Source organism: Mycteria americana, chromosome 5 (genome assembly GCF_035582795.1).
Source record: "Mycteria americana isolate JAX WOST 10 ecotype Jacksonville Zoo and Gardens chromosome 5, USCA_MyAme_1.0, whole genome shotgun sequence".
NCBI classification, from domain to species: domain Eukaryota; kingdom Metazoa; phylum Chordata; class Aves; order Ciconiiformes; family Ciconiidae; genus Mycteria; species Mycteria americana.
The window spans coordinates 2490171-2511153 of NC_134369.1; the positions used below are offsets into that span (position 1 = coordinate 2490171).

Below are 20983 nucleotides of genomic sequence, written 5' to 3' on the forward strand. Positions count from 1 at the left end.
CTGCACAGTCAGTATCCTCTATATATTGCCTGAGCACCCTTTAGTGTAAGTAAATATTAATATGCCTTTTTTAAAAAATATATGTGCAGTGTTGTCATAGTGGCTATATTAGCCCAGGAAAATGTCATGTGGCTATACTGTTTCCAATGCCTGAACTACCCGAAAGAGTTAAGTCTAGAGCCATATAAGCTCAGCCTCACTCAAGAGAACTCATTCTTGTTCATTTAGAGTGTCTAGAGTATGTATACATGGGCACTCAGTTTTTCTCTGTCAACAGAGAGGAGCTGGACTCGATGATCCTTCCAACTTGAGATATTCTCTGATTCTAGCATGATCTGGCTGGGATCACATGGGAATTCAAAGGCTGAGAAAGAATACAATAAATTTCCAAATCCTGGAATAAAATCTTAAGTGTTGTTTTCATTAATGATGTCTTGAGAAGGACAGTGCTACTGTCTGATAATCACCCACAAGCACCAAGGGGGGGAAAGCCATGGGAGAGCAACGATGTCTACAAGCCAATGCTGTGGTGCACCTCTGAAAAAGCAAAAACCAAACTTATATCAGTCAAGGAATTATCAGTAGTGAAAGAAAAAAGTTAGTGGTCTTGGCCAAGACTGGGGAAATCTCTCCTAGATGATTGTGCAAACTGTTGGTTGCCCATTCCACAGAAAGACTAATTCAAAACTAAAGAGGGAGGGCTACTTGGTAGATCAGAGAAATGCCATGTTGATCGTATGATGGGAAGCGAAAACAACCTAGCATATTTGAAGGTGATGGTTCCAGTATTTTTCTCCAAATGAAAAGTCAAGAACCAATACAACTGTAATTCATATATATGTATTTACACGTTGTAGAACAATATGATTTTTGTAGGAGCCTAGTAGGTGCGAAGAAATACTACGTTTGCTCTCACTGATGTAGTGCTTCAAGAGAAGAAGTACTGTCATGAGATCTAGAGAAAGAAGCACATTATGCCCATATTGTTATAGAAGCAACTTCTCAGGAAGATAGTTTATAGTGTTGTGCAATGTGTTTTCACCTACTGTTTGATGTGACTTGTCTGTACCTGTTGACATACCTCAGAAGGGAACGCTGGGTGGATCTTTATCTTATGAGGCAAGCTGTAATAACCAGTTTTCTCCAAATACTAACATAGACAAAAGCTTTCTACAAATGATATCTGTGAGTCTATGCAGAGTGTGGACACAGTCTACAAGTTCCATGTGCAGGAAATTATTGCTGGCTTACTTAGCATTGTGCTGCTTCATCTCTTGGAATTCAGTTTCTGTCCTGTATAGGAAAAAGAGGCGGTGCAGTGGCATATACATAAAGAATGCCCCTCTCTTCGTCTTCCTTTCCAGGAGGATATGTGTAGTTACTAGGGACACTGTCACAAGTTTCTCTCCAGATTTGCTTGAAGAACCTGAGTCATTCCAGGTTTTGCTGCACTCCCCATCCTTGCCACCGGTGTGATGGCAACATAATTACTACCCTTACGAAGTCTCTCTGCTGAATTTCCATCACCAGTGAGAACCACATTTCACATTCTACACCATATAATTTGAGAGTGGTTTTGTTCCTTTCCTTTCATAATTCCAATGTCTTTTGTTGCTTTTGTTAAAACTTATTTAGAGTTGCTAGGCTGTTTCTTTGGCCTTTTCCAAATATTATCTTCATCAGAATATCACCCTCTGAAGATTAGGAAAGGAAGTAATTACGGTTACGACATATTTCTGAAAACCAGGGACTAAGAAATTAAGAAGTATGCAATATTAATCCCTCTCTCCCCCACAGACTGGCAGTGTGAAGTGGAAATCAGCTGAGAATATTCCAGGTACACCTAACAGGTAAGCATTTAATGAACTGGATGGTGAAAGGTCAGTTTAGCAATGCTGTGATACAGGATTATCTGGAAGAGCCAAGACTTTCTATGGGATTTGAGCCTCCCTCTGACCCTTTTGCGTACAGAGGACAGCGTTACATGTACACTTTCAAACACTCAGCCATAATTCATATCTGTGCTGGTTTGCATAGATTATATCAAGTAGCAGGAAATAGGGATCCTCTTGCTGTGGAGATTTCCAGGAGTAAGGCAGTTCTTGTTTGATCTGTGCATTTGATGGTGGGAAGGTGAAGGTGTAGTGACAGGATCCTGGCCAAGAGACTAAAAGGATCCAAATTTTGAGACAGGGTAGTAATCTGTATGGGGTAAGCTATGGCCACATAAAATCAAATCATCCGCGCAAAGTGTCTATCTCGTTGCACTGGCCAGGGACGGTCTAACTGGCCTCTTAACATAGGCAGTTAACTGAAGTTAGACACTTAAAGTTAGGTATGATGAATCTAGACCTAAATATTTGGCCTTGTAGGGAAAACGTAGACAAATTCTGTTCACTGCAATTCTAAAATGAAGTAAGAGTGTCTGTCTAGGTAGGGGGAGAGGGAGAAAGAGAGGGACTGGTAGATTAAGACATCATTCAAATAATGTAAAGATCTGGGCGTAATTTAACTCTGTTTTCAATTCTTCACATGACTGAGTTTGAAATACTTTAACTGTTTCCTGATTTTCAGGTGTTTGAGTTTGTAGAACAGCTACTCTCTAAACTGAACAGGATAACACGAGGGAAAGTTATGTAGACTGATAAAGCTTTCAGTTGCTGAATTTCCTACTTCTTGTTCTAATAAGAGAGTAATGCTCCCTGTTGGAGTAAGTGCTCATGCACTCCGTTTTATGTGTAGGTTTGAGTAGAGGTGGTATATGATTCTTTATTGTGTCTTCCCTTTCTGTCCCCTGTTGTAGTAGCAAGGTAATTGCTGCCACGCATTGGAAAGTTTGAGGTGTGAGAAACAGGGCTGATAAGAGAAATGCCTTCCTCATTAATGTTACAAAATCTCTTCTATTATGCAGCAACTTTAAGCATGTGAGTACTGACATTTCCATAACTTTTGTACCCAGCGTCTTTCTCAGCTTATCTTCCATTTATCCTAATAACGGTACTAGAAGTTATTCCATGTTAACGTACCCCAGGAAGCAGGGTGTTAGGTGAATGCCTGGTTCCTTCGCCGTGTTGTCTGAGTTGGAAAGACACTTGAAAAATTAAGTTAGACTGTTTGGGTACTGAATGAGCTATCCTTCCCCACTTGCAACAGGTAGCTCCCACAAACCACCATGCCACAAAGAATATCCATTCTTTGTATATTTTGTTCAAGTTCTTCTCTTCCCTGTTCTTGTGACATAGTATTCATAGCTTGGCTCAAATGACTTTTGAGTTGCCACGGCTCTGGGAAGCTTCTCCGTCTTCTTGACATTCTTACCTGCCTTGTTCAGACATGCAGAGCCACATATTTAGTGCCTCTTCAGCACTGAATTTGTGACAGGGAACTTCTGGTCTGATTTAGATAGAAGTATGGTGATCTGGTGCTTTGAAAAGCAAGCTGGAATGAGGTAAATGGGAATAATGCAAGGTTTTCTTAAGAGTTTAAGTTGTTAAAAGTGAGGAAATGTTGGTGGGAGAATGCTTCCATATGTTTCCGTAATTTCTTCAAGGGGTTAAGGCATCCACCCCATCACTGTGGGTGCAGTCATCACCAAAACGGGGCATAATCAGCTGTACTAGCCCAAAAGGGTGTAACACGGCATGACAGAAAAGAGATTATATCACTCTTTCTATTCAGCAAGTCTGTGTTGCAAATCTTGAGTCATACACTGGTGCTTTTTGGGGGGCAGTAGATAAGATCTGTTATTATGAAAGAAGATGTTACACCATATGAAGATTTGAGGATACAATTCTGTCAATGTCACCTTTCCATTCAGACTGTAAAACCTTATAGCTGTGTTCCAGCATAGGTATCCCATGCAAACCCGGCAGCCGTAGCACAATTGTTTATGTGACCGTCTTGAGTGGTGTGCAGCAGCAAGTTACTAGCCATGAGCATAAGAAATCTTTCAGTCAGAATACAGTGGGTTTTTTCCTCTGAACTGCCAGCTTTTTCACCCATTCTTTGTCTCTTTACTGATCTCCACTGGGTTATATTATTTAATCTTTCAGAAATTTCTGCAAATTAGCACAAAGAGAATCCACCTTTGCTGTGTCATTATCAAGAGGACCTCTCAACACAGTGCTAGTTAACTAGTGGAGCACACCCAAATAATGGGGAACATCTGGAAAGAATATGGTTAGCATCAGCTCTGTGCCACATCAGCTGCTCCACTAAACCACTATTTATCAGAGCCTTGCTCACCTGAGTTGTTTCTAGACCAGTGTTTAGGACCATGAACAACGTGCAATGAAGAATTTCTGAAGATTTACTAAAGGTCCTTGCCGGTGTTGTTATTGCTCCGACAATGTGGCTCTGCTGTGTGGCTCTAGAGGAAGCGTTCGGATTACTACAGTGCTACATGCCACTGGGGATCTCTTCCCTAAAACATCATCTTCAATGCATAGCAGAAAAGGGAGAGTTCATGGTCATCAAGTAGTCCCAGGAAGCAACAACATTTGCAATGTTTTGAACTGGAGGGGAATATGGATCAGCATGCTTGGGATTCATTTTTCATGCATATTCTATGCAAATTCTATGCAGAATATTTTATGCATATTCTCTGCCTCTCTTACTGATCCAGTGGTAGCTGCAGCTTTACATCAAAGATGATAGGAAAAGAAGGTAATTTTATATTTTACTCAGCAACCTGTGATTCACTGAAAAGGTAAAATATCAAGGGGATTTGAACTTATTTCTCTGGTGTATTGCTAGATTGCCCTGGCCATCTGAGTAGCCTCAGAAAGGTGGAGAAAAAGATGAAAAGGAAATCTCTCAGTGATGTTGTTGAAGCTATTTAACTTCATGCAGGATTTTAAGGTCAGAAAAAGCAGTTAAGGAGGTACGAACATAGGACAAGGGGGGACCTCCTCCAAGTGGAGGAGACCAAAGGGTCTTCCTCCTTTTCTGCTGAATATTCAATGTCGGGTATTCAGTGTAGGAAGGAAGCTAAAAGGAACAAGTTCTGCTGTACTCCTGAAGGTGTGTACTGGTGCACTGGAGATGGCTTATCTCAAAAGCTATAAAAGCATATTCTGTAAAAAAGAACCAAACGTGAGCCTAAGGTATGGCAAAGCCCAGGAACGAGAAGGAAAAGATGCTTTCTGACTGCCTGCTATGACAGGGGAGAAGCAAAGAAACAGATCGGTGATAATGACTATTAAACTTCTTTTTAAGGCATCTTATTGCACTGGCTGTCACTGGGAGCTGGGCTAAGAAATCAGCTTTAGTCTTTTCACACCTTCTTATAAAGGGAAGAGCCATAAACACTATTTCAACAACTTAACTGTGATACCTATATGAGATTTCTCATGGTTCTTTGGATCAGCATTTCTAACTTGAAATATAGACTGCAGAATTATCATCAAGTGAGAACTTTACTAGCCCAAGCAGCCTCAAAAGCAAATGAACACTGAGGAAAAAAAAGGCAAGTAGATGTGTGAGAAATGTTACAAATGTGTAGGAATTAATTCAAATGAAATACTGCAAATCATCAAAAGATAGTAACTCAGACAAATTAATTTCAGCTTTGATCACATGCATTGAAAACTCTCTCCTAATTGTGTGCTCCTCCATCTGGGTTGATGTTGATGTGGGCTTTACATGTGTTTTTCTATGGAATAAAGAAATCGTTGACTCAGTCACAGTTTTATAGTATTTTCAAGACGTTGTGGTCTGTTTTGAAAAGAGACAATTATGTGAATGCTATGACTGTTTAGAAAGACAGGAAAAGCTGAACCGAGTGTTGTTTTGCAGTTAATACTGATTTCCTGGAGTCCCCAGGTCAATAGTTTACTTAATAATTTTACAAACAAGAAGGGGGCAGGGGAAGAGGAATCAAAACCAATTTCACAACCTACCATCAGAACCTGGTATAACATTTTGTGTGTGGCATCCCAGGCTTATCCACGGTAAGAGAAGCATCAAGCGCAGAGCTCTGAGAAGAGGATTATTACTGTAAAGGGCGTTGCGGAAGACGACTCCTCCCTGCTCCGTTCTTGCTGTGCGTGCTGGAGAACTGCAAGTACAGAAGTACAAAAATCAGGTTCTAAATATAACACTGAGTTCTTTAAGAGGTTGGCATGGTTCGTTTTTTTCTTTTTAAATTGGGCATAAGAACGTGCATAACTCGTGTTTCTTCCAAAGAGGTTCATGGACTGTAACATCTAAACTAAGCTGCAGAGTGATATTGTTTTTCTGGTTAACAACAGGTTAATCGGAGGTGTATGCGAAGGGAAGTGACTGCCAGAGCCCAGTAAGCCTGTCCTGGGACCAAAATGAGGTAGCTGAGAAAAAACCCCTAAGTGGTCAGATAGCCTTTACCTGTGGTTACTGCTGCGCTTTGCGTGCTTGGATCCACTGCGGCTGCCAGAGCTGGGATAGTGATGCAGCAGGGTTTTTTGGGGGGGAACCCAGAGCAGCTGGAGCTTGTGTGGGAGCTCTGCCTGCAGCCCAGCACCGCGGGCCCGCAGCCGCCCTGCCGACCTCCCCGGGGCCGGGCAAAGGAGGAGGGCGGCGGGCCGGGGCTGCGGGGCGGGCCGGGGCTGCGGGGCGGGTCCCCCTCATATGCCATGGCGGGAGCGGGGTGCTGGGGCCGGCGGAGCGGGAGGGAGGGAAGATCGATAGATAGATAGATGGCGGCACCGCTGCGGGGTGCCGGGGAGGTGCGTGAAGAGCGGGATGGGGATGGGGATGGGGACCGGGACCCCGACCCCGCGGCGGGCCGGGCGCTGCGGCTCTTCACCTGGGAGGAGATCGGGCAGCGCAGCGGCCGGGGCCCGCCGCCGCAGGAGCGCTGGCTGGTGATCGAGAGGAAGGTGTACGACATCAGCCACTTCTGCCGGAGGCACCCGGGAGGGGCCCGTCTCATCGGCAGCCACGCCGGGCAGGACGCCACGGTGAGGGCCGGGGGGGAGGGGGGGGACGGGGATGGCGGGGAGGTGCTTGCTGCCGGCTGGTTTTGAGATGCGGGGCAGAGGAGGTCGGTACCCGGCAGGCATCGTGCAGCGAGAGCTTGGGAGGTGACTTCGGGGGGAATTGGTGGGTTTGGGGGTATGGAGCAGGGTCGGGGTATGGAGCGTGGCTGCTACGTGCACGCTTTCCAGCCTCATGCTATGGAAAGAGGCAAATAAAGAGGCCGTTGGCCCGTGGGGCACCCAGGCTGTAACTGTTTATCCAGCTAAAGTCTTTAGGATTGCTCTTATCTGCTGATCTTGCTTTTGCAGCTACCCTGACGTGACCTGCAGTGATTGCTTACAGGCAGGGTAAGGTGGGGAAGCTGTCACAAGTAGTGCATCGGCCCTGTGGCAACGACAGTAGCTGCTTCCAGAAACATACTTTTAGGAAAGGTATCCCTCCTAAATGCCACCCGGCATAGCTTGGAGGGAAAGCAAAGACAGCAGGCTTTCCCACGCAGTCTTCCAGAAAAGTTTCTGTGGTTGTTGCATATGGTCCTTCTGACCCTTGAGATGAACAAAATGGAAAGGATCGGCCGGTTAACAAGTGTCCAGCTGCCGGCGAGTTAGTGTGTGGGCAAAAAGGCTTCTGCTCATCATGTTTCCTTGTCTGACTGCTATTGTAATGTCATGGAAACCTGGGGTAAAACCCACACCAAAACGTTCAGCAAATTCCCTGGAGTTCTTGCCTCCTGGTAGATGCAGGAAGGGTGAAAAATAATGGTAAATTAACATCTATACAAAGATGTGACAAATGTGATTGCTTCCTTGCTGTGTATTTTGAAAGAAAAAACCCCAAGACAAATAGTTCCCTGATCTTCCATATATAAGGGATATTTGAGGCTCATGGAAATAAACAGAGTTTTCAGTCCACTAAGTTTAAATTTCAAATTCCGTATTAGCTACACTTTGCATTCAATATTTTCCATCATTCTTTTGCTCTAGTTAGTACTGTCAGGTTTCTTTCATTTTAGGATGCTGGAATACCCCAGACAATGGATGAACCTGGAAAACACAGATGTTTTGTTTCTGGGATCTGAGCTGGTTCTTATAGGTTGGTTCCATGTCCAGATCATTAAGCCCTGCAAGACTTCAGCCAGTTTTGTGTGACACCAGCTCAACTGTCTTCACACCCAAGTGTGAAGCACATTAAATAAGCTGTGCACCATAAAGGAAAAATGCCTGCTTATTTTCCCCTCTCTCTTGTTAAGCATATATGATAAAACTCCAGCTCAAGGGCTGCAAGTGAAATTAAGAGGAACAGTTTTTCCTTTGCTCCAGAGATGCTGAAGAACACATAGATCTTCATCAACTAGGCGCTTTTGGATAACAACAGCATCATCACTTCTGACAAGGCACAATATTCAGAATTATGTATTTATTCCAAGGCAAATTGATACACGTGATTCTGGAGTATCTTGCCCTGCTTGAACTCTGCACACTTGCAAGCTGTGCATCTTGGCCTCTGCAAAACCCGTCGAAGAAATAAAAGGTGGAATATTTGCTATAGGCTCGTGTAATACAGTACAGCGAAAGCCATGCTGGCACTAGTCAGCCTCTAACAGAAGCAGGGTAAATTAGTGTGTGTGGTCTTCTGTGCTCTCCTATGTAGCCTGATGATGTGTGAACTATCTTGTTTAGAGCAAACTTGGTTATGTCCACACTGAGTTGCAGTGGGAATATATCCAGGACATTGTGGGTGAAGTAAGAAACTCCTCTTCATTACCAAGAGCAGTTTCATGAGACAGTGTGAATTATTTTGCGGAGAAACTGCTTGCTGATTTTTTGATTCATCAGCAATAGCAATTATGCGCACGGTATCTAAACCCACTGTATGTTCCTTATATGCCTCAGTGTTAGTCATGCCGTTGCCCAAACCTTTGTCATTTTGGAGTAGAGGACAGAAATTCTGCAGCAGTTTGCTCAAAGAGATTAGCTAAACAACTTAATTTTGTCACACAACCGTTCTTAATAAACATTTGCCCAGAAGAACTCTGGGGCTGGAATGCACTAAAGAACTGATTCCGGTCTGTTTAGGATGACTAAACTGAATCGGATGAAAGGTGGCGCAAAAGGAGGCATGCAAGCAGGTCAATAAGTTGAAGGCACGGATGTACAAAAGCAATTTTCCGTGGTTGGAGAATGTTCAGGGGAAGTTCCTTTCCTACAGACTGAATGCTCGGCTCAGTCTCAGCTGTGCTTCAGGGCTCCAACTGCCCCCTTCATGCTCTGTCAATGCAGTTGTCTCCTCCTCTGCTTTTCTGCATCCTGTCCCTTCTGTCCCCAGCCCTGCCTAGAAGCTATCACACCATTGCTTTTTCATGCTCATATCTTTGAGAGATCAGTAACACCAGGCCTGTGCTTATGAATTGTGTCCTTGCATTCATTTCCTTCTGAATATTTCCAAGTACTACAGAAAAATAGAAATTTCTCTGCTATCACTTGGTCCTTGATGAAATGCTTCCTGTCTTAGTTAATTTTGGAGTGGAGTTCTCTACCCAGTGAATAAAAGGAACCACATTTTTCTTTTAAGTGGTCAGATTTAAAGGGCAATTTTCTCTTTTGACAAATTGCACAACAAAGAAGATTCTGGTCTGCTGTTAAGAAAGGTCTTTTGGGCACCTGGATGTCCAGGAAGATGGAAAAGTCACTAATATTGGGGTTGAGAAGAGGAGGAAGGAGAAAGGCAAGGGAACTAGACTCTGCTTTAGGCATACGATGGAGATTCATTCAATTTTGTATTATGGAGCTTGCATACCTGTAGTAATTGCAGTAGTGGAAGTCAGACCTCTTCCGTTTGCCAGCTGAAATAAGATCTCATTTAAGAGCATAGGACAAATATGAGAAGAAAAAGGTCAATAAAAGCTTGAGGAGATAGAAAGGTAAACCAGCTGTCTTTGCTATTGTGGTTCCTCCATAGTGAATGTCTTGCTGTGCACAGCAGATTGAGGTTAGTAACAGAGAATTTGCTTTTCTTACCTCTTCCTTTACTCTTGTGCATTTGCAGGATGCCTTTGTAGCATTCCATGTTGACAAGGTACTGGTGAGCAAGTACTTGAAGTCACTGCAGATTGGGGAGCTGGCACCAGATCAACCCAGTATTGAGCCCACTAAAAATGTAAGTCTATCCTCGTAAATCAGATCAAAGGTGCATTAAAGGGAAATATTCTGAGATTAGACTTTGTTCTTCTGCGTCAGTGTAGCTCCTGGAACAATGGGATCCAGGTTCTTCAAAATTTTTTGGGCTACTACTTAGAAACAATACATGAATATTAGTCTAAATCCACATTATGTGGTTGAGTAGGAGATTCCTGAAAATAAATTTTTCTTATCACAGCAACTCTACATAAATAGCAGAGCCTTGGTTTGCTCTCATGAATATATCACAGCTATCACCTTTTCTTCTTTCACCTTGCTTTGAGAAAGAGCTAACCAAAAATGAAGTAATTCTTTCCAGCTGATAGTAAATGTTCAGACTGTACTCCCTCCTGTTGCAGGTATCTGTAGGGAGAGACTGCAGGTAGAGTGTTTTAGCCTTGAGTTAAGTTTCGCAGGCTGTATTGGCATTGCCCTTTTGGACAGCCGCCTTGTAGCAGTCTCAAGGTCATTCACAGAATGACCGTTCACAGAAGCACCGTCGATGTTACTCTCACAGTGCCAATCTGGTATGTCAAAGAAAACCTCATGAGAGGGGCACAGACCACAAAACAGGAGCGGTCTTGGGGTACAAATATTCCCTGGGCTGTATGGTCCTCATTGCTTCCCGCTGTCCAAGACTGTTTTCCCCATTCTTTCTAGCCTGCCCTGACTTTTCCTTTGCATAGTCCCACACTGCATGCTGATTGTCGTGGGTTAGCCCCAGCCGGCAACTAAGCCCCACGCAGCCGCTCGCTCGCTCCCCCCCGGTGGGATGGGGGAGAGAATCGGAAGAGCAAAAGGAAGAAAACTCGTCGATTGAGATAAGAAGAGTTTAATGATTGGAACAAAATAATAGTAATAATAATAATGAATTGTAATGAGAAGGAAAACAACAAGAGAGAGAGAGGAACAAAACCCAAGGGAGGGAAAAAAATAGTGATACAACCGCTTACCACCCGCTGACCGATGCCCAGCCAGTTCCCGAGCAGCGACCGCTACCCCCCGGCCAACTCCCCCAGTTTATATACTGGGCATGACGTCATATGGTATGGAATAGCCCTTGGGCCAGTTTGGATCAACTGCCCTGGCTGTGCCCCTTCCCATTTTCTTGTGCACCTGGCAGAGCATGGGAAGCTGAAAAAGTCTTTGACTGTAAACACTGCTTAGCAACAGCCAAAACATCAGGGTGTTATCAACATTATTCTCATCCTAAAATCCAAAACACAGCGCTATACCAGCTACTAGGAAGAACATTAACTCTGTCCCAGCCGAAACCAGGACAATGATACACGGCCCCATGTAACTCAGACATTAGAAACACAATTCAGAGCAGTCTGGCTGTGCCAGAATGGCCTGGCCACACTTCCTAGGTAGGTGGGAACCTCATGAACCCTCTTACCCGTCTGTGGCCATGCTTTGCCTATTTCTCGATTCCACAGCTGGCCTGCACCAGAGCCTGCATGTGCCTTGGTCCATGCAAACTCCATTTCCCCAGAATGATTGGGAAAGTAGGCTGGCAAGCTCCTTTGTGGGTCGGGTTGCATGGAGACAGGAATCAGGCTTGGGAGGCATCTGCAGAGCTGGCAAAGACAAAGGTGGGTTGTTCTAGCACCTGTGCTGTGCTCATTTCTTCTTCCATCCTTCCTCAGTGCCCACCAGCCTGAGGCCAGCTGGGCTGTAGGTGCCATTTTCATGCAGGCATTTAACCCTCCCCTGTTGATCTTGGGAAGGGTAAAGTGAAAACATATATCGATCTATTGGAACTGGCAGAAGAGGAATAATTTCATCCCAAAGGCCTACCACAAGATGGCATGCTATGTTCATGCACATACAGTACACCTTCCACTAGACACAACTTCCATCTGAGCCCTGTGCTACCTGCCAAGAAGATGATGGAAGCAGCACCAAAGATACAGTTTTAGGGGTTGAGGGTACGGACATTGTGCTCTGTGATGGCTGTGCTTGCTCCTCTGCTCTGTGTACCCTGTCAGGCAAAGACACAGAGAAGCTGTAGGAAAGCAACGATGAAGTTTACTCGTGTGCAAGCTCAGCTCTTCCCCATTTGGCCAGATCCTTTGCTCTTTCTTTCCTCCATTAAAGTGGTCCTTGCCTTTTGAGGCTGCAGTGCTACGCTCTAGAAACAGGGAACATGTAACACTGGTGCTTCCCACAGAAAATGCTGGTGACAGACTTCCGTGAATTGCGTGCTACTGTTGAGAAAATGGGACTTCTGAAGCCAAATCAACTGTTCTTCTTCCTGCACCTCGCCCACATCCTCCTGTTGGATACTGCTGCTTGGCTCATTCTCTTCTACTTTGGGACATCCTTAATGCCCTTTATTGTCTCTCTGGCAGTGCTGACCATTTCCCAGGTAAGCAACTAAGTCCACAGCATGTACACATGGACTTGCATCACCTTTCATACACATAATACTATTGCAGTTTTGTAGTCCTCCATTTCCTTACTTGGCATAGTTCTCCTTTGTCATTAGAAGACAACCACTATATGACATGTGGTTACAGAAGATGTAAAGAAGAAATTCTGCATGTGGGGAGCTCCCACTAAGCCTAGTCTGGGATTCTTTCAGCAAGATATATTCTAGGGGAAGCCTCAAGAGTATCAGGATTTCATAGTTCCTTTCTGATTCTGACTTGGGAGCACTGTCCAAGAAATAAATCTCACTATTTCAAAGCAAAGGATGGGTGTGGCAGTGTCCTGGTCTCGATTCCTCTTTCCCCCCCTCCCAAAGCTTTCTTTTTTCCCTTCCAGGTCCAGGCTTCCTGGTTACAACATGATTTAGGACATCTTTCCGTATTCAGGAATACCAAGTGGAACCACTTGCTGCATAAGTTTGTGATGTGCCATTTGATTGTAAGTACCTGACGCTGGAAAAACTTCGTAGATTTGATGGCTTTCCTGTAAAAGTCTGTGTTCTGAAGACTCTGTGGAGGATAGTGTGTTCAGCATTGCGTGAAGGAGGGGAACTGGAGAGATTCTGGCTCTGAAAGCGTTGTACTTTTCAAACTTTGTTCTTCCCTGAGACAGGGGGCATCAGCCAAATGGTGGACTCTTCTGCACTCCCGGCACCATGCCAAACCCAACTGCTTCCAGAAAGATCCTGATATTGATATGCACCCTTTCTTGTTTACTTTGGGGAAGAAATTCTCTGTGGAGGTCAGTGTGTGTGCGTGTGCACTCGTGTACCAGGAACTGGGAAGAACACCCTAGTCAACAAAAAGCATGCGGTACCATAGTGATCTAAAACTAAGATGTGATGATGGTTTCTGAAAAAAGATTGCTTTCATCTGTGTCTCCTTGCTTCAGCCTTTGTAAGCAGGTCACAGTTCGCATTAAGTTCACATAAGCACAAAATTTCTTGAACAGCTGACAAGTAGATGTAAATAAATTAGACATGATGTACGTGCATCATATATAGGGTGGAAAATCCAGCAGCAAAAAGTCTATTAATGGTCATAGCAACTTAATGACCTAGTAGAACGACTCAGTAGTTAATGATTATTAGATAACTTGTAAACATTAATATAAAGCATGTCTGCAGTTGGCCTGGGATTATTACTTTAATATTAATGTCTGAGGCTCAGAGATACAGGTGGCTTTGGCATGTCTATGACTTCTAGGAGAAGGTAGAAGCCTTGCTGTTCCTGGAGCTCTGTAGGACTGGTTGTTGGCAGGTCCCTCTAGTGGGCACAAGTCATTTGACCACACAGGATGTTCTCAGCTTGTACTGCTAGGCCACTTCCAGGAGCAACACCCTAAGACAATGCTGAACCCCTTTTATTGTACAACTTCATCAATTCTTGAGATCTTGTCAGTGTAGCTACAGCAGTGAAATATTTCTTCTCCTTGGAAGACCTTTTCCATCATGAAACTGTCATTGAAGTGTACAGAATCAGAGAAGAAGGGGGGGGGGGGGGGGGCAGAGAAAATACATATGACTATTTTTGACCGATAATATAACTTAGCCTTGAAATATCTAATATTTCACCAATTGAATTATGAATGTGGTAAGAACACCAAACCAGGGAAATTCAATAGTTAAAATTCACCTCTATCCACCCTCGAAATTATTTTTGTCATAACACACCATCTTTTAATGGATGAAATGTTCTGGTATAGTTTTTACTACATCATTCCATGCCAACCCAGACAATGGTGGTATCTGTGACAGCAGTTTCCTTCCTACCATGTATCAACATAGGTTTTTCTTACGGGCTGTTACCTCTCTTTTGGCTTGTCATAACTATATCTAGAACTACTTTTCAGCAATCACTTGTTTAATTTATTTTCCCCTACTGGAGAAAAATCTCATGCTTGCTTAACAGTTTATCTCTGAAGGATTTTACAAAGCTGTAAGGCATTAAAGCCTTACATTAATGGAATGAGGATTTATAGAAAAGGCGTATTATGTATGTAAACTAATAGGACAGGTACACAAGAGGGAGACAGTAGGAATGAGGGCTGTGGGAAGTGTGCAAGAAGAGTGCCTCTGGGGAAGAAAGAAGGGAAAGCAGCAAGTTACCTGCGCAAATGGCTTAGTTTCCACTCAGGTTTTTTTTTTTGCTGTTTCTTTTCACAGCTTGGGATCAAAAAGAAAAAATACATGCCATACAATCACCAACACAAATACTTCTTCATCAGTGAGTATCTCCGTTCTCCTGCAATACCATGAGGGGTACTAATAGGGCTTGTAGATCTTACTTTTGACCTGTAGGACTTGAGCAGAACTAAGGTGCCTGCGTGAAAGAACATAATAATCAGTTTACATTTAATTTTTGGAGGAGTTGAAGACCTGACTGAATAAAACCCCAAGTAACCTGGTCTGACCTCACAGCTGATGCTGCTCCGAGATCCTGAGGTCCTTTCCAGCCTGAATTATCATATGATCCTATGTGAGATCAGGTTTCTGTGCCCTTCGTGACTTGAAACACATTAATTTTGTTTCAGAATTTCTAACCAAATGGCTTAAGTTTGTTCCAGGGCAGAAAAAGTAGTGGGTAGGCTTATCCCAGGTCGTCTTAAAACTGCACTGCTTTGCAAAAATAAGTCTACATCTATTTGGACAGAGAAAAGGAGAAAGACTCCTAATTTGCTAATCAAGGAAGTTATTGGGGAGAGTGAGATGAGGGCTCCAGGGACTGTTTGTGTGAGCTGTACAATATATGGCTAATAAAGTGCATAAAAAAAGCAGAGGAAAACTTCAGAATTTCTCCACTGTCAGGGGAGAAACTGCTGTGATTTCTAGGCTCACTCCTGCCCTCTTCTTGCCATCTTAGTGAAGTTTTACTCATTTTGCAAAGCAGCACAATTTCAACATGGGACAAAGAGATATCACCTCTTGCATTTCTCCAGAATAGTCTGAAGTCTGCCGCTTAGGATGCTTGCCTGAAAAGTGGACGGTATGGATGTGAACTCTAAAACCCAGCATAAATGGGCACTTTGAAGGTGGGATTCATTTGACCTATTTTTTTCCCTTGACCTCTGAAGATGGCAGGAACTGGACTCCAGCACTGGCTGTTCTCTCAAGTGGCTAGACAGAACTAGTAGGGTTAGTTCAGACGTACGTATCTCAGATATGCAACTCTGAGATGCCTAGTTAAGGAAGGTGATCCTATCCCAGATCTTCCACATCCTCCACAGCGGCTCTGAGTTACAATGTCATACCACATCTTTCAGTAGTATTCAAATTTAAATAATAGTCTGTGAGGTTTTCTGTTGTGTTGTTTTGTTGGTTTTTTTTTTTTAAGTACAAGTGAGATGTCCATTTGGAAGGTTGAGTTTGAGTTCTTGCAACCCAAAATCCCTGGTAGGCAAGGGATTTCATATGTATTCCTGTTGTTCCCCTGCTTTGAACAACTGAATGGGGAGCCAGATAAGCTTTGGGGCTGTGGAAGCCACTTCCCGAAATACTACTCTGTGGCTGTTCCTCAGTTAGAAGCCTAAAATGAAATCTCAGGTTTGTAGGCACTATCAGATTAATGGACAGACCTAGAAACGTAGGCACTAATCGTGGAATCGTAGAGTGGTTTGGGTTGGAAGGGACCTCCAAAGGTCATCTAGTCAAACCCCCCTGCAATAAGCAGGGACATCTTCAACTAGATTAGGTTGCTCAGAGCCCCATATAGCATCCTAACCAGTGTCAGTCAGTTGCTTTCTTGCAGAGTGGTTACTGCGGTACTCAAAAGGATTAAGTTTCTGGGGTCTTGTCCTCCTTATCTTTCAGGATTCTCCACACCCCTTTTTCTTTTCACTCTTTTCTAAAAGAAGCTGTGGTTGTAGCTCTCCATGAAGAAATGGAAGGCAATACTACCTGCGTTGACAGGTGACATAAGCAGTAGCAGGCTGTCATGCTGAAGAGTAGGAACTGTCCTCCATCAAGCTTGAGAGCTTCTTGTCTTGCCTTTGTTTTACCTCTTGAGGTCAGCAGGCTGCCAGATTGCTTACTGTTTGTCTGTGTTGATGCATATCGATATCATCCAGAAAATTCTGCAGCCCTAAAACTTCTCACAATATTCTCCATATCGAGCAGCTGTTCAGGGATCCTTTGCTTCCAGTTTGATTATCTGTCATTCAGTCCATGACATTACCAGTGATAATGCATTCTCCCTTACAGCTCTTCCTCCGCTCCTGTTTCCCACCTACTTCCACTGCCACACATTTTACATTGCATATACAAAAAGGTATTGGGCGGTGAGTATTGCTACTTGTGCAACCAAGAAGGGGGCGGTTGTGGGCCTTCAACCTTTCTTCTGAACATGGAGCCAGCTTCTGTCCGGAGCTCAGTCCCTGCTGTGTGACACTCTATGCCATTCAGTTGAGCCTAATATGACAGTCAGTTTGGTGCAGTGTTTTCAGTGGCTCTGCGTACTTTCTGCTAAACCCATTATGTTCCCCAGCCCGATGATAAAGGTCTGGAAACGAGCAACAGGCTGTTTGGCTTGTACTGCTCTGCCTCATTTGCAGAACCACAAAGTGGACTGTCTCCTTTGGGTTGGGAAACAAATTGGAAGGACCCTAGTGGTCTGGAACGGGAGGATGTGGATCTATAGGAACTGTTGTCGCTGATTTGTTAGCAGTATGCATATACTTGGCATTAATTCCTATGCCAGGCAGCCAGAATTAATGCTTCATTCTTCCTTCTCTTGTGTGTGTTGTGCATACAGGAGGACAGAGCAACTTCCAGCCAAAATGAGATCGTTGGTCTAGCATTTAGTTCGCTGTGGAGTCCTGGGCAATGATTTGATACAAGTCTTCAACTCATGTTTCTGAATGCATAGTCATTTGCTAATATATTAACCTACTTACTAGGTGTGAATGCTCAGATTCATCTCTATTATAGCAAGCCGTGAAAAGAAAGTGGAACTAGCTTCTGTTAACTTGGATCGCTCCAGGTGATTCAATTCAGCAAAACCCTCTAAAAGCTGAATGGAGATTGTTCTCTTGTACATATAATGTGAAGCTTATAAAAAAGATTTAAGCAAATATAATTTATAATGATTTTTTCTTGTTGTCTCTGGTTTTGGTAGGACTTGGCCTGGATGCTGACCTTCTACGTCAGATTCTTTTTTACTTATGGATCATTATTAGAAATAAAGAGTCTCCTGGCGTATTACTTTATATTCAGGTGATATCTCTTTAGAAGGTTCTTCAGCCTTCTTTTACATATTCTTTCCATCTGTGCCTGCCTGCCTTTCTTATCTTTCCATGTTCTCCTTGACCATCTCATTTTTGCTTAGTTTTTTAATTCCATAAAGTTAAACTAAGACTCTTCTGCTTAATTGCTAGTTCAAGTTTTATGTTGCTTCATTGGCTCTGGCGGCAAAGAGACTTCACTGAGTGCTGACGAAATTGAGAAATACTTACTTTACATAACATTCAGTGCTTTGGGGGTTGGGTCTGCTACTGGTTAGAGAAAGAGAACATTTAACAGAAACAGCTTAGCCTGGGCTTGCAAATGCCAAGGCTTTATCCAGCAGCATTGGCTTGAATGTACAATACACTCTCCACTTGGATCATTTTACTGATTCTAATCAGTTTGGTCCTTGGCTACAGATAAAACAAGATGAGTAACAGGCTACATCAGTTTCATAACAAAACATGTTAAATAATCATGAGTTTCATAAGGAAGTATGAAACTTCCAGGTTTTGGAAGTTCTCCCAGGTGCTGGATTAGCCAGGCTTGTGTTCAGCCATGTGTTTGTAAGTCTGGCTATCTGTTACTTGAATGGCTCATCATTGACTTGCTTACCTGTTACTGAATTCTGGCCTCTTCTCTGATTGCACAGGATGCTGCAGAGCAGCTGGTTTGTCTGGGTTTCACAGATGAACCATATCCCTATGGATATTTACTATGACAACAATTTGGACTGGATGTCTACTCAGGTAAAATATTTTCCATTCTTAAGAATTGTGGCCATACAGGTACAAATTCCAACCACAAGCCAAGCACGTCTTCTATTGCATTAAGGGTAAAAACCCGTTGGTAACTGGGAAGTGCAGGTTAATAGGATAACGGGATTCAGTTACGGTAACAGTAAAGGAGGACAGCAATGACACGTTCATGGGCAATCTAAAACCAAGGCTAGGCCCCAGCTCTATTTCCTAAACATACCCACCTCCCCACTTATTGCATCATTCTGTCTTGGACCTTTTCCGCTTATGCGGAGATGGAAGTTTTCGTCCTGCTCTTGCTGAGCGATTTTGCACTAGTAGAATGCCAGTGTGCTGTCCCCTCTTTGCAGAGAGACTTACTGGAGTCCAGCAGTAAAGCCTGACCATCACAGCAGCACCCTGCCATCTCTGCTTTTTCTGCAGACATAGGTTTGAGAAGACCCAGGAGGAACTTTTGACTGTTCACATGCATTCACAGGAGCACAGGGCCAACTCCTAGTTTTACCATGGTCCATGTTAGCCAGCCTACGTACCTCTGCTGGTCCACAAAGCTGAAGGAGGATTATGATCCCTGGCTTGAGGTAGCTTAGCTTAGGCTAAAAGAAAACAACAGAACAGAGTAGCACAGCATCTGTGCTCTTCAGACAAATGAGAAAGGCTGCAGTCACCGATCTGTACTGACTTTGCTTTCCTTTCCCCTCCTCTAGCTCCGGGCAACATGCAATGTTGAGCAGTCTCTGTTCAATGACTGGTTTACTGGGCATCTGAACTTCCAGATTGAACATCAGTGAGTACACACCCTGAGAGAGAATTTTCTTCCCTCTTTTTTTTTTTTAATATTTTTTCTTCTCTTTTTCTTTTTTTTTTTTTCCTTTTCCCTATTCTTCTTTGCTCTGAATTCTACAAATAGGTGTGGGGCACTAATGAGTTTGTCTTTAAAAAGACTGAAAGCCCTAAACAGAATCATAAATGTAATTCAAAACCTTCACTGGACCCCATAGGAAGGTGAGAATGACTAGTGAAAATTGAACATGGGCAGGATCTATGAGACCGTATAGGCAGCAACAGGGTCTATCCACAGTAGCAGCTCATAAGCATTAGTGAAAATGTACATGCTAAGGCGCCCTGCTTATAGCCTGACATAGTAGTTTAAGCCTGCCTATACTGACTACTTACACTATTACTCTAGAGACTGGGATATACCACTGGAGGATGGGCTCATCTCCTTTTCTGTGCTATGGAGATGGTTATTTATGGAGAAAGGGATGGGGGGGAGGAGCAGATTCTTCTAGTTTATGGCATCACTTAATTTGGAGAAATGTCGCTTCAGAGATTCTAGAGACAACTGTGGAAAATAAGAGGGGGAAAGCAGGAAAGTCTTACGAGTTGCTTGTGCTAAAAGCGCACCAAGGGGAAAGAAGAGCCAGGAGCAGCTAAAGACCCTACTCAGTGTGAGCTGCATGATTCCTGGGAAGGAATAATGAATGTGAACATGTGAACGGTAATATTTCATATGGGGCACTGGAAGAGAATTTGTCTGTCTCCTGTTCACAGCCTGTTCCCCACAATGCCAAGACACAACTACTGGAAGGTGGCTCCTCTGGTGAAGTCCTTGTGTGCCAAACACGGCATTGAGTACCAGTGTAAGCCGTTGCTCACGGCTTTTGCAGACATTGTGCGGTAAGTAACAACACACTGGCAAAATATTGCAGAAGGATGTAGGAGAGACTGGAAGCCTAAGAACAAGAGTTGGCTTGTTCTTCTCTTACAAACCAACACACAGAAACCCTTATTTCCCTTGTCCCCACCAACACTCCACTAAGCAACCCTGCATAATGTGGCCTCTTGTGCTCTCTCTCTCTCAGCTCTCTGAAGAATTCAGGAGAGCTCTGGCTTGATGCCTACCTACACAAATAAGAAGACAAGGCTTGATGGTACCATTCACAGCCTGCCACGTCTTTGCATTCCCAGCAAGCTGAGGAGCAGGCACCACAAAGGACTCTATGGCAGAAGAAAATGGATAAGAACTGAAGGATATGATTCCAATAGATAAGAAGTTACCTGAATTTTACTTCTGGCCTTTCCTGGTGTTTTGGTTCAGATATGTTAAGAGTGGATAGGGAAAGCAGGAGATGACTGGTTAGAACAGGAGAAACTCTTTGCTAGCTGTGCCTGAGTAAATACGGCCAAGAGCATTTCTGAGCCTGAGTATGTGTTCAAGTCAGATTATGGACTGGTGCAGCTGCACACACTTAACTTCATGTCAGAGTCCTGTGACCAGTTGTTTTTTTTTTTTTTTTAGGTATTCCTCGTGTGGAGGGTTTAATGCTTAATAAAATGTTTGCTTATTTGAAGTCATTTGAAATTGTACAGGAGTTTGGATTAACATGGTGTTCCAGCAATGCGCTTAAATCATAATAAATTATAATAAACTACATATC

At 43.5% G+C, this 20983-nt stretch overlaps 1 protein-coding gene across 1 annotated transcript; it reads left to right on the forward strand.

Moving 5' to 3' along the window:
* Positions 1-6674: 6674 nt before the first annotated feature.
* On the forward strand, positions 6675-20459 carry LOC142410834 (acyl-CoA (8-3)-desaturase-like). Its single transcript, XM_075504033.1, has 12 exons — positions 6675-6938; positions 10003-10113; positions 12307-12504; positions 12903-13004; positions 13179-13307; positions 14731-14791; positions 16765-16841; positions 17678-17775; positions 18437-18533; positions 19250-19329; positions 20097-20222; positions 20408-20459. The coding sequence occupies exons 1-12, from the start codon at positions 6675-6677 to the stop codon at positions 20457-20459; spliced, it is 1395 nt and encodes a 464-aa protein (XP_075360148.1).
* The last annotated feature ends 524 nt before the right edge of the window (positions 20460-20983 follow it).

Excerpts from the sequence above, each read along its gene's own strand:
- LOC142410834 (XM_075504033.1), top strand. The coding sequence starts at position 6,675 with ATGGCGGCACCGCTGCGGGGTGCCGGGGAGGTGCGTGAAGAGCGGGAT. Across the intron at positions 16,842-17,677 it reads ATACAAAAAGGTATTGGGCG|GACTTGGCCTGGATGCTGAC; the intron begins GTGAGTATTGCT and ends TGGTTTTGGTAG. Across the intron at positions 17,776-18,436 it reads GCGTATTACTTTATATTCAG|GATGCTGCAGAGCAGCTGGT; the intron begins GTGATATCTCTT and ends CTGATTGCACAG.